This window comes from Branchiostoma floridae, chromosome 2 (assembly GCF_000003815.2).
Source record: "Branchiostoma floridae strain S238N-H82 chromosome 2, Bfl_VNyyK, whole genome shotgun sequence".
Taxonomy (NCBI): domain Eukaryota; kingdom Metazoa; phylum Chordata; class Leptocardii; order Amphioxiformes; family Branchiostomatidae; genus Branchiostoma; species Branchiostoma floridae.
In genome coordinates this window covers 28842874-28854815 of record NC_049980.1, presented here as the reverse complement: position 1 = coordinate 28854815, position 11942 = coordinate 28842874, and the positions used below count along the sequence as shown (strand labels likewise).

Here is an 11942-nt window from a genome sequence, read left to right as displayed (position 1 = left end):
AGAAAGAAAAGGGAAGCTTGTTGGGCAAGTCCAAAATTTATCTCCATCATTTTTCAGTATCGTTGAACATGTAAAATTCTATATTATTCTTTATTATGAAGAGTCTTTTACAAAATAGAACAAATAACGTTACATGTATAAACTTCAAGTCTGTGAAGCATCTTTATGTATCTGTTCAACAGATTTGCAATCCGCCGTTAGTTGCACTGCATTGCGTTCTGTTAGGGAACCGTTGTGTCTTCGTGATACAAATGTACTTAAAAACGTAATGTATGTCATGTTATACAAGAGATGCGACAAATTAAATGTAACGCTAATGTACATTGGCTATACGGCACGTTATACAGATTGTCAACCAGGGACTTACTTATCATGACATAGATCCGGTTAGTCAACCACAGCGGATATACGTTGTGTTGAAATAATTGAAAACTATCGTATAATGGATTCTCATGTACTTAACCTGACACCAGTTGAAAACGTTTCTGATCGACTGTGATTATTGTTGAATAAGTGTTGACCGTTAACAGATAAACGACATATTATATTTATAGCAACGCTCATCTTTGATAGCAAAGTGAAGGAAAAGAGAGACAAAATGCGACTGAACAAGGTAGGATCCATGTGCCTGCTTACTAAGTGAGTAGTACCAGGTATGCTATTTATTCTTTGTAATGATTACAACGCTCAACATACTCAATACTGCAACTGTCTAACGTTATATAAATTTAGATAAAAATTTGTAATACGTATACGATGGTATACGTTATGTGCGTTTGTATGCACCGCCGGAGAACGTACTATTCAATGTAGTACAAGAAGTTAATTTTTAGAATGTCCATCGCAATGTTAAGTCAAAGTTACACTGTAAATGTGTGCAACATGTATATATTGCTGAAATACAAAATACAGATTATAACCCTCGTCAGAAGGATACATTTTTGGTGTAGTCTGTGGTCTGCTTGCTGGGTATGTGTTTATGTGTACATTTGTACCTCAGTAACCTGCGAATGAATCGTCATGATATTTGGTGGGTTTTAAGGTGTCGAGAAAACAAAGGCCAAATTTACAAATGTGCCTCCTAGAGGCTTTCTGCTGGTAGGTCGCTTTAATTCTAATCTTCTAAAAGTTATCTTTCATGGTCACATTAAAAAAAAATCACGTTCGATTTCACTAGGTCTTTGTGACGACAGACACTGACCCGAGGCCTTACTGTCACGAGCATGTGGAGTTGATGCCTGTCGAGCACAGGTCTACATCTAAAAAAAGATTTTCAGGCAAACTCGTTCATGAAGACGGATTTCACGGCGTCTTTGTGATGGTGAACCTGTCCACCACCTTGCCTCCGCTTGCGTCCGCGCTGTGTATGTAGGAGAAGGCCAGGGCTGTAGAGTTGACTTCCATCAGCGTCCAGCCAGTCTTCATGGTCAGGGAGTAGCCGGCCCGCCATGGAGCCAGGAACTCCGGCACGTACGACGGGTCGTTCCCCTCAGGGTTCCCTTGGGAAACAATGGACGGTAAGAAGTTTCATTCTGTTCTCAGCCACCTTCACCTCTCAAATGCTATTCCATTCCACTCCATTCTATTCTATTCTATTTTATTCTATTCTATTCTATTCTATTCTATTCTATTCTATTCTATTCTGTTCTATTCTATTCCATTTCATTCCACTCTATTCTATTCTATTCTATTCTATTCTATTCTATTCCATTCCATTTCATTCCACTCTATTCTACTCTACTCTATTCTGGCTCTGTTCTACTATTTCATTCTATTCTATTCTATTCTATCCTATTCTATTCTATTCTATTCTATTCTATTCTATTCCATTCCATTCCATTTCATTCCACTCTATTCTACTCTACTCTACTCTACTCTGCTCTACTCTATTCTGGCTCTGTTCTACTCTTTCATGGAATTCTATTCTATTCTATTCTATTCTATTCTATTCTATTCTATTCTATTCTATTCTATTCTATTCTACTCTACTCCGTTATATTTTCATTCTACATTTTACTACGCTCTGTTCCATTCTATTTTGCTCTACTCCATTTCATACTACATGTATTTACTCAATTTTACCAACCGACCTACCGAATGACCAACTGACCAAACAAGCAAATAAATGAAAGAATGAAGAAAAACCAACCAGCCAACAAACAAACAAACGAACGAACAAACAAACAAAAACGTTACCTGCTGCCCCTGTGACGATGTGCACGGTAGCCGCGGGGTTGTGGTAGTTCTTGGCGGTGACGTTTCCCCCTGAGACCGGCCAGGACCGCTCGTACTGGTGGTTGTGCCCGCAGACGTACACGTCCACGTGGTACCGCACGAACAGTTCCTCGATATCGCTGCGGTACTCACGGGCCTCTGTCGTACACCTGGTTGAAAGGAATCAATCAATCAATTAATTAACCAACCAATCAACTAATCATTTCGATATCATATCCCAAATCATTGTTACCAGACCCATACTGGGATTATCACCAGGTACTTGAGTTGATAATGGAGGTATAGTTTTGAGTTTGTGTGTCTGTGTGTCCGCATATTTGTGTTCATCATAACTTGAGACCCTCTTGATGGACTACGATGACATTTTGGTATGTAGGTAGGGGTTGGGAAGACGAAGGTCAAGGTCAATTTTGGGCCCCCTGGTGTGTGACCTTGGTACTGCAGCGCAACTTCCGGTTTTGCTATCTCGGTGTTCTGAACATGCTATGGTCAAGATTTTTAAGTATTAGATAGCTCTTGTGCTCAGGAAAAAATGACGTAACTTTGGGCCCCCTAGCGTCTAGTTTGGGGATAGCAGGGGCTTTTTTGTAAAAAGACTTCTGACGAGGATAACTCAAGAAGGGAACAACGGATTTTCATGATTTTTTGGTATGTAGGTACCTTAGACAATGTTGTACAAGATTAAATACTAATTATGCAAAATAGGAGCACATTTGCATAATTGATGAGGATATTATATAATGGCAGTTTTTTCAATGTATCTCTTGTCCTGGATGTGATATGGTCTTGACATTTGGCTTGTAGATAGCTTGTAGATAGCTCGAAACTGCAGGGGCGTTTTTGTCAAGACATTCTAAAGAGGATAACTGCAGAATGGATTGATGGATTGGCAAAATATTAGGCATGCGGGTACCTTAGGCAAAGATGTTCATAATGATATACATGTTATGCAAATGAGGACTTAATTTGCATAATTAATGAGGAAATTGTATAATTCCATTGTTTTCAATAACTGGACTTCAATAAATGTAACACATGTTAATTATGATAGGTGGAATATAAGCAGATACCAAATATGGTAATGAGGAACTTATTTGCATAATTTATGTAAAAATTGCAAAACTGCTTTATGATTAATAATGGGAATTTTATAATTGTGACATGTGTATGTTAGTCAATGATGAACAATACCATGCATAAATAATGTTAATGTGTTAGTCAATTGCATGAAATTTACGAAAGCTCTAAATTTTCATGGAGGTATGAGGTCGCCGAACTCTAGTTTCTTCTGTAACAGTTATGGCTAACAATCCAATTTTGGCTAAAAGAGAGCTATTAGTATAATTATTATTTTACTTATTGGTGACCACGTAACAAGACCTGAAGGCCATTCAAGGTTACGGGTTACATTATAACTGTAACAGCATCTCTTCGCCCTAGGTCAGAAACATCATGATTGAGACCAGCCCAATCGCTCACTATGAGTGAGGACTAACAGACCCAATAGACTACAGGATATTTTTCACATTTATCCTTGTGACAAACGAGCTACCTAGTTGTCCATAGCGCGGCTGAGGAGCAGTACAGTGGTCTGTGGCCGAACACCAGGATCCACGGGGTGCGGGCGCGGTTCAGGTCCGCTGTCCGCAGGTCCTGCTCCAACCATCTGCAAAAAAACGACATCATCAGCATGTTGCGCAGCATTAACTAAGAAGGAACGGCCTTTCAAGAAACAAATAATATCTACGATCATAAATCCGTTAGGTCACATATATCCGCCGCCTCCAAAGAATATGTCTGAGCCTCTTTGGTCTGAAGAGATTCCCAAATGATGCACCCATGTATATTTTATATGTGCATATCTGGGGAGTGTTGCACTAGAGATCTCTCAAAAACACTGCTTTTTCAAAGTGGCGGGATGATTTCACCTGGCAGATAGATGTTACTGGAGGTTACATCCGCGACTGTCCCAAGACTTTCCTCGATTTCCTATAGCCGTAATAAATCTGTCACGCGACGGATGCGACCGGCCCCTACCTGTGCTGTGAGGAGTTCCCCCGCATGTCGTGCTCCGTGGAGATGCCGACGAAGTGAACCCCGAGATAGTCGAACGAGAAGTAGTATGGGGACGAGGACTCGCTCTCGTTCCACGGCATGTGCAGCCAGTTGCGATAGGCGGCAAAATCAAACTAAGAAAAACAAACAAGATGAGACAAGTACTACTATAGCACTACAGGTAGATATAAAGACTATAAAAGTCACGAAACAATGTGGCTCTGGGTTGTTTTCCTCTTCTCTTCAGTCGCCTTGTACGTCTTTTTCGTAGTCTTCGCTGTTCTGCGTCTAGTCCTAACGCGACAAAATGCCACAAAAGCTGAGTGGTCGTTTAACTCAATCTTCTACCATAATATAATTGTCGATACATTGAAACCCTTAAGTGTTTATTTGCAAAATAATGCCCGGCTAATTGTATGTACAGTCTAAAATTAATAATTAAGTAATGGTGTACATAAGACAAATTTAACACAAATGTATCTATGGAAGTCAAGTTGATTGCTATTAAGGGTTTGTTTGTTTGTGTGTTTGTTAGTCAATTTTACCAGGAAAACATACATGTATCGCCTCAGACAAAAGCAGCATCAAACTGAGGCCACTGCCTCCTTCTACAAGGTGAATTTTGTGTCTTATAAACATTATCTATCCATTGTTATTTTGTTTGAACTTTTTGACGAGAAGCTCAAATTGTCCTGCAGACCGCTTTTCATTTAGTTCACGGGGGAAAAGGTAAGGGTGAGATAAAATATAACAGGGGTCCAGATTACATCATATAAGTCATAATTAATCCGTCAGCAAATATCATTACCTGTTTTTCGTGGTTTCCGGGGCAGGTCATGTAGGGTACGCGCGCGGTGACGTCATGCAGTGACGCCATGTACTGGACCCAGACCCAGGAGTTGTTGCCGTCGCTGCTGCGGTAGGTCGTCCCGAAGTTGTCCGCGTAGCTGATGTCACCGGCGTGCAGGACAAAGTCCAACTCGTCCTGATCTACCTGTCGTTTCATAATCATTGAATTACATGGGTATTAATAAAACATTAGCATGATAGCATGCCTTCCCAACTTACTTCATGCTCCAATTATCTCAACAATCCATCCAGAGATCTAAAGTTATGCTGGCCACAAATGTCAAACATAAACACACACACACACACACACACACGCACACGCACAAGCACACGCACGCACACACACACACAAACACACACACACACACTCTCTTTTTTCATTTAGGTAATATACTAGTCACAAGTAACTACGTAATCACTGAAAATAATTGATTGTTAAAAATGGGCGTGTGCCCCGTCCATACAGAAGCATTTAGATGAAACACACTGACACAAGGAAAGTTTCCATACCTGACGCAGTATGGACCTGATTGTGAACGAGTCCTCTTCTACCCCCATGTCCGCGATCAGAGCCACTTTACCCACTCTCTCACCACCGTCAACGCAGGTGTCATCTGCACAGGTGCGCCCAGGTAACACCTTGGAAGCCGTCTCGGAAGAAAAGTTCTTAGACGACTTGATCATGCTCTTCTTTTGCGCCGGTTCTTCAGCGTCGCTGCGTTTCTGTACAGTCGTGGGCTGGATGGTGAAGTTGTACGGCGGACTGATGCCATAGTTCACGTCGCCACACTGGTAGCTGATGGTTACAGGAACACTTCCGGGTTCGTATTTCATCACCGCCTCGTTCAGAGTGGCGTTGAAGTTTCCCGCGGTGTAGGTGTAAGCTCGCCCCACGGCAACGCTCGGTGCAGCCTTCCCGTCTTTGAGAACGTTGGGACGCTTATCATCGTTATGTCCATTGTTTACCTTCCACCGTCTGTGAATGCTGGCCAGGGGTTGGCGATTTGTCGGTTGTTTTTTCACCGCAGAGTCAGACTGGAGGACCGTGTAAGCACACTGAGGCTTAAAGTCGGAAGGGGCGGTGAAGGGAACGGGGTTCATCCACATGGCTCTCACCTGTCCGACACCTGCCAGACTCAGGTGCAGCCCCAGCACACCGCCTGTGCGCACCTCGTGACTTCCGGGAGAGACAAGAAGGCGATCACTTTCGGGTTGTCTGGCACGAACTTGCACTTCAAGATCTGCGCCGACTTGAGACATGAACACCTGCTCTGATGACTCCTTGCGCTGACCTACACGCTCAAGGAAGTCCACGAGTCTCCTTGTCTTGCCTGCGGCACCCCACCTGACGTAGGGCTGAAGTTCTGCATGGCCACATAGAAAGACCAACAGAAAGAACACTTCTGGGTTCTTCATTCCAAATAAGTTTTTTAAGACTTAAGATTTATACCTGCCAACGTGAGGATGATACGAAAGGACGTAACCGTACGTTCGCAGGACGTAAGCGCACAGGTTAAAAGTTACATATAGAGAGGTCAGATTTGTACCAAGGACGTCCGTCTGGACTCTGCACTTTGGACTGGGCGCAAATGACGCCATGGGGCCGAAGGTATCGTTTTTAAATGCAGCAAATAAACATTAAATACGGTATACCTACTCCCCAGGCAAATGGCTGACCTGGGTCTGCTGTTTAGGCGTTTTCTCCTTTCAACTTGCCCAAAGGATAGAAAGAAAAAGCGAGTGCGGGTGGATGAATGATGAATATGACAATGGACCAATAAATGAATGAATGAGTGGACGAATAAATTAATAAATGTTTAATTGGCGGACTACAGAAGCAAGTCTCAAACCAAGGAGGTTATAGTGAAGGCAATAACTCATTGCTAAAACTAGAAACGTTTTTGTAATCCTACGATGCAGTATATGTTGGTGTACAGATAAGAAACCTAATCACCTTTATCAGTAACGTGACTATCCCGGTAGATACCAATAACTGACAAGATCTATCATCTTGCATTTTTCTTTATTACCAGAATTCTGTTACATACGGCAGAAGCTGACCTATGGGTTCCTTCATATACTTATCACAACTTCTGTTATTTTCGTGGAGAAGATGATCAACTGATATACTTTGATGGATATAAGACACCCAGGTAATAAGATATGCCAAAAATCAGTTACTCAAGCAACTGGATATGATTTTGGAAACGGTCGCTTGAGTAACTGCTTTTTGGCATATCAACTGATATAATTTTCGTAAATGAAAAGCTTATTTGCATGATCAATGGCTGATGCGTCAAACCTCCACGCCTTAAGACTTATGAGTTATTGAGAAGACAAGAGGTGCCCCACTTGTGCTTGATGACATTTGATTATTTATTCATCTCAAGAAACGACTCTTTCAGTCAGACACAGACTAATTGCCAACGGAGACCAGCGTACAAAAGAAATAACTAACAGAGTAAAGCAAAGAAATACAAAGAAATGATAAGTAACTACTAGTAATAATTGACATACATAAGACTCTAAAGACTCTAAACCGCTAAGATGAATCAATTAATGAATCGTGGCAACTTAGTGGTTCTAGTAACTCAAAATTACAGGCCTGTACCTTCTGCAATGTCAGTCGACCAGTACGCTCCAGATAAAATGAAGCTAAACAGTATATTAATTACATGACTAATGTGTTATATCATGTACCGGGAAGGAAAGATGCGACCATCATTCCGTAGTAGCTGGGATGGTGGTTCACCAGGAGGGTTGGCCGCCATATTGATGACGTAGACAAGATGGCGTGCAGCATGACCAGGCCGGTGTAGCCACAGGACAGAGCGTCGTCCACCAGGCTTGTGGCGTTGACCAGTAAAGGGGTAGGGTCAAGGGTAGACGCCCACTCACCACACGCCTGCTTACCGAGAAAATTTGACAGATATTCCTTTTTAATACGAATTTTGGCTGTGATGTTAAACATTTCTTCTGAATGTATTATAATAAAAGTGCAAGTAAACGCAGATACTAATATACAACACGAAGGTAATGTACATTAAAGCCGAGAAAAACAACAACATCATGATGAAAAAACATTGAAAACGAAAGATAACATTGGACAGAGAACATAGCAATGAATTTCTTATGTGAAAACGTTGACACAAACAAATGATTCGTGATATAAAAGCAACAGGATTAAAGCAACGTGATTGTACGCAAGATAACATAAACTCAAGCAACTGAATAAGATGTGATAACTTTTCTCGGATCACAAATCTTCTCTAATTTCTTGAATAACTGTTATCTTTAATACATGTATTACATGGATGTCTAACCTTCCTGGACAAAACAAATGATTAAATACTCTAATCAAATGCTAAAATAATGCAGCGACCTATCAAATGCTGCGAATAGATGCTCTGATAAATGACTGCACTAATCAAACACCTGGTCGAAAGGCTGTGCGGCGGGAGAGAAGCCGTACGGCCCGTCTGCAGAGTGGGTGTGCGCCAGGTCCGCGCTCACTATCACCACCACTCGCTCTTTGGACGCCTCCAACTCTTTATACAGAGACTTTCCTGTAAGGACGGACGGAAGAGCCTTACAAAGGACCCTTCTTGTGGCTTGGTGTTGGCGTAGGTAATAAGTTATCTCCATTAAACTTGTCACAGACATACCTTCCCATATTTTAACACATTTGAACTACGGCGATTTCCGAATTTGTAAAAAATATCAACATTTGGCACTACTAACTAACTACTATGCGGTGGGTGACATTTTGCAACAAATGCGGTCAAACATGTGCATATCATCGGCTGCGCGTCCCGTTTTGGATAAGCGGTAGTTAAAAATCCATAAATGCATAAAACGCAAACATGTAATAGCATAGGTATTAGCTATCACCTAATCGCAGAAGTTCGGGCACCATGGCGACACTGTGGTTGTACCTGCGGCTGGGGTGAGACAGCACGACCACGGAGGTTGTGTTCAGGTGCGGGATGAAGTGCAAGGGGATCACCTCAGCCCATCTAAACAAAGACCACAATGTATGGTGATTTAGAAATGTGAACTGTCTAAATTCGTTAAAGCTAATAGTTCGCGAGTTCGATCACGGTCGAGTCATATAAAAAACTTCAGGTGCAGTTGCTTATTCTGCTTATCACTCAGTCTTTGGGAAAGAGTATGGACGTGGGGCTGGACTTGCCCCCATTCTTTAGTGATTGCACAAAAGTTATATGGCCCAGGGGCACAGAAACGGAGATGGGTGCCGCCATATGCACCATCTGATGCAGTTAGAACTTCAAGTGACCAAGACGTCAAAATCTTACACCTGTACACAACTAAACTTTACCTGACCAAACACTAAAGATAGTTTTCGGCTGACTCTGCCATTTGCCAACACAGATGGAATTAGCTGGCCAAGGAGTATAGCCGGCACCGGTGCCCATTAGACTCCCTTTGGCCGGTTATACTCCATGGCCAGCTTTGATATTATCTCTAAGGCACCGTAGGGTCTGCTTGGAGACAAGGAATTTGATGCTTTGCCAAATCAGACAGGAACATGCCCACCTTAGCGGAAATGGTTCATCAGCGCCCCCTGGCGGACCAAAGGCAGACAGCCCCGATATCATAACGCCCTCTCTCTTAAGTTTTTCGACCAACGTCTCCGACATCTCTGAGTTAATGTCTGTGGAATAAGGCAAAGATTACTTTGGAATATGTTTGTGTTAGATTAATCAAATGATCAACTTAATCTAGAGCACTATGGTCATCTCTTACGCATCTACAGTTTATTTTACAAACTAGCCAAAAATGTTAGTCTACTCAATTAGTCTACTCAAGGAGCTTTCATCAATGACAGCTCCTTGCTCTACTTAAATTCTAGGTAAACATATCAACACTATGATAGGGAACCCAAATCAAGCCATACATGCTTCCTAAAAAGAGAAATCGCCGATAGACGCACCCACGGACACATTGTAGCAACAGGGTGGGCAAACGCAGTTGTCCGTGTCTGCTGAGCCATATGCTTCAGGGTTCAGGTAGAACAAGAAGTTGGTAAGATCAGCGACGCCATGCGGTGTGCTGAGGAACAACAGGTCCGGGCTGAGCCTGTTGATCTGGTGACCAACCTGGGGTCAGTAGGGAAGAAGTGGAGAAAGGATGTGCAGTGGGTATGGATCTTCTGAGCATTGTAGTAGTAGAGTTTCATGTATGTAGAAAACGAAGTACACTTTGTCCTAGAGTGTTCGCTGTACAAAGATCTGCGAAATGCATTCGCTAATGCTACACATATAGATAAGAAATATGCGCACCTGACGAAGGAAAATCTGTTCAAATACCTTATGTCATCATCTAACTACGATATACTGGAAAAACTCTGTAAGCTCGTCCACGCATGTTTTAAGAAGAGAGAAGAAGCATGTAAACTGTAATATATATGTATAGCTTTCCGATTACTTACTATGTACTAAACTGACTGCATTTGGCCCCAGTGGGGCGTGAATATGCAATAAACTTCATTGTCCGTTGTCATTGTCATTGTAAGTGGGTAGAAGAATGTGCAGTAGTCCCAGTAACCAGTGATTCTTTAACCTCCTTGCAGTAACGTTTATACAGTTTGGGTTTCTCGGTGATCTGTGAGTATTGATTGATGATGAGAGTCATCTAGCGAAAAACAAGTTTTTTATGTTCAAAACGATATCTTTTTTACCATACGGCAGGAAGCTCAGAAAGTCACATGCACGAGCTCATCTGCAGTCACTTCAAATGTAAAAATAGCACTTTATCCTATGGCGTAAAGCTCTTTAACGCATTTTTTTTTGCATTTGTTGCATTGAGCAAACAAACATGGCGTATTATGGCTTTTAAATGTCAAGTACATTTAACATTAAACAGGTGTTTACTTTAATGATTTAGTAACAGCTTTCGTATTCATAGTGTTAGTATGCATGTAACGTTGCATCTGCAATTTAGCCCTAGGATACAATGATGCACTTCTATGTGTGTTGTCACATAAACCAGTTCACATCATGGCCATTAATAGATCACCTTCCGAGCTGCGCTGTGTATCTGCCATGCCTGCTCCAGTGCCGTCTGGTTGGTTGTGTTGAAGCGGGCAGGATCGAGCGCTATCCCGCCGTGGGGAAGCACGAACGCCCCGACAACCTTACCTTCTACGGCATCAGTCACCAGACAAGACAGAACAACCACCACAGCTACAGCTGACCGGAGATAGTCAGCTCTGTATCTTTCCAAAAACATTTCCTTGTACGTTTAGGGTTATAGGTCAACATGCATCGAATGCTAGCAATTTAGGCAAGAACAGCAGAACGTGTGGAGTACACTTTGGGCATGGATCGCTAGGTGTCACTTCAGTATTACAGCTGGGTTTCCATTGGCTGTCCTTCTGAACAAAAACTCGGGGCTTTTCCCAGAGAACTTAACTTCCTTTACATGTCCTTGCATGACTAAAAGTAATAATTGCCAAGTTGACAAGTTGATGGGATCGTTTCATCGACAGACTTTCCCACTGCCTTTTGCATTGCATCAGCGATCTTGCAGGTGCAGATAGGGAGGGCGGTTCCTATAGCTATTCGCTGACTTGCATCACAGGTTCGAACGCTCCTTAGATCTGTTCCCCATGCATGACGGTAAACAAAATATTTTTCTACCTGCAGACACAACATAAGACGATGGTGGGGCATTATATTGCAGTGCTGTATTTTTGATCATCCATGGAGCAAGGTATTGCACTTAGGCGCTCACACGACGTAGCAGGGGGTTGTGACTATCGTAAAGGGACGGATCTCTTT

General features: G+C 42.3%; 1 protein-coding gene across 1 annotated transcript; it reads right to left on the bottom strand.

Moving 5' to 3' along the window:
• Positions 1 to 11: 11 nt before the first annotated feature.
• On the bottom strand, positions 12 to 11789 carry LOC118410380. Its single transcript, XM_035812070.1, has 12 exons — positions 11179 to 11789; positions 10094 to 10259; positions 9697 to 9814; positions 9031 to 9155; positions 8575 to 8705; positions 7840 to 8044; positions 5650 to 6503; positions 5099 to 5284; positions 4273 to 4424; positions 3788 to 3901; positions 2197 to 2384; positions 12 to 1499 (listed from the first exon to the last, which is right to left on the bottom strand). Exons 1-12 carry the CDS (start codon positions 11389 to 11391, stop codon positions 1303 to 1305), a joined length of 2649 nt encoding a protein of 882 aa, XP_035667963.1. The 5' UTR covers positions 11392 to 11789; the 3' UTR covers positions 12 to 1302.
• Positions 11790 to 11942: the final 153 nt, after the last annotated feature.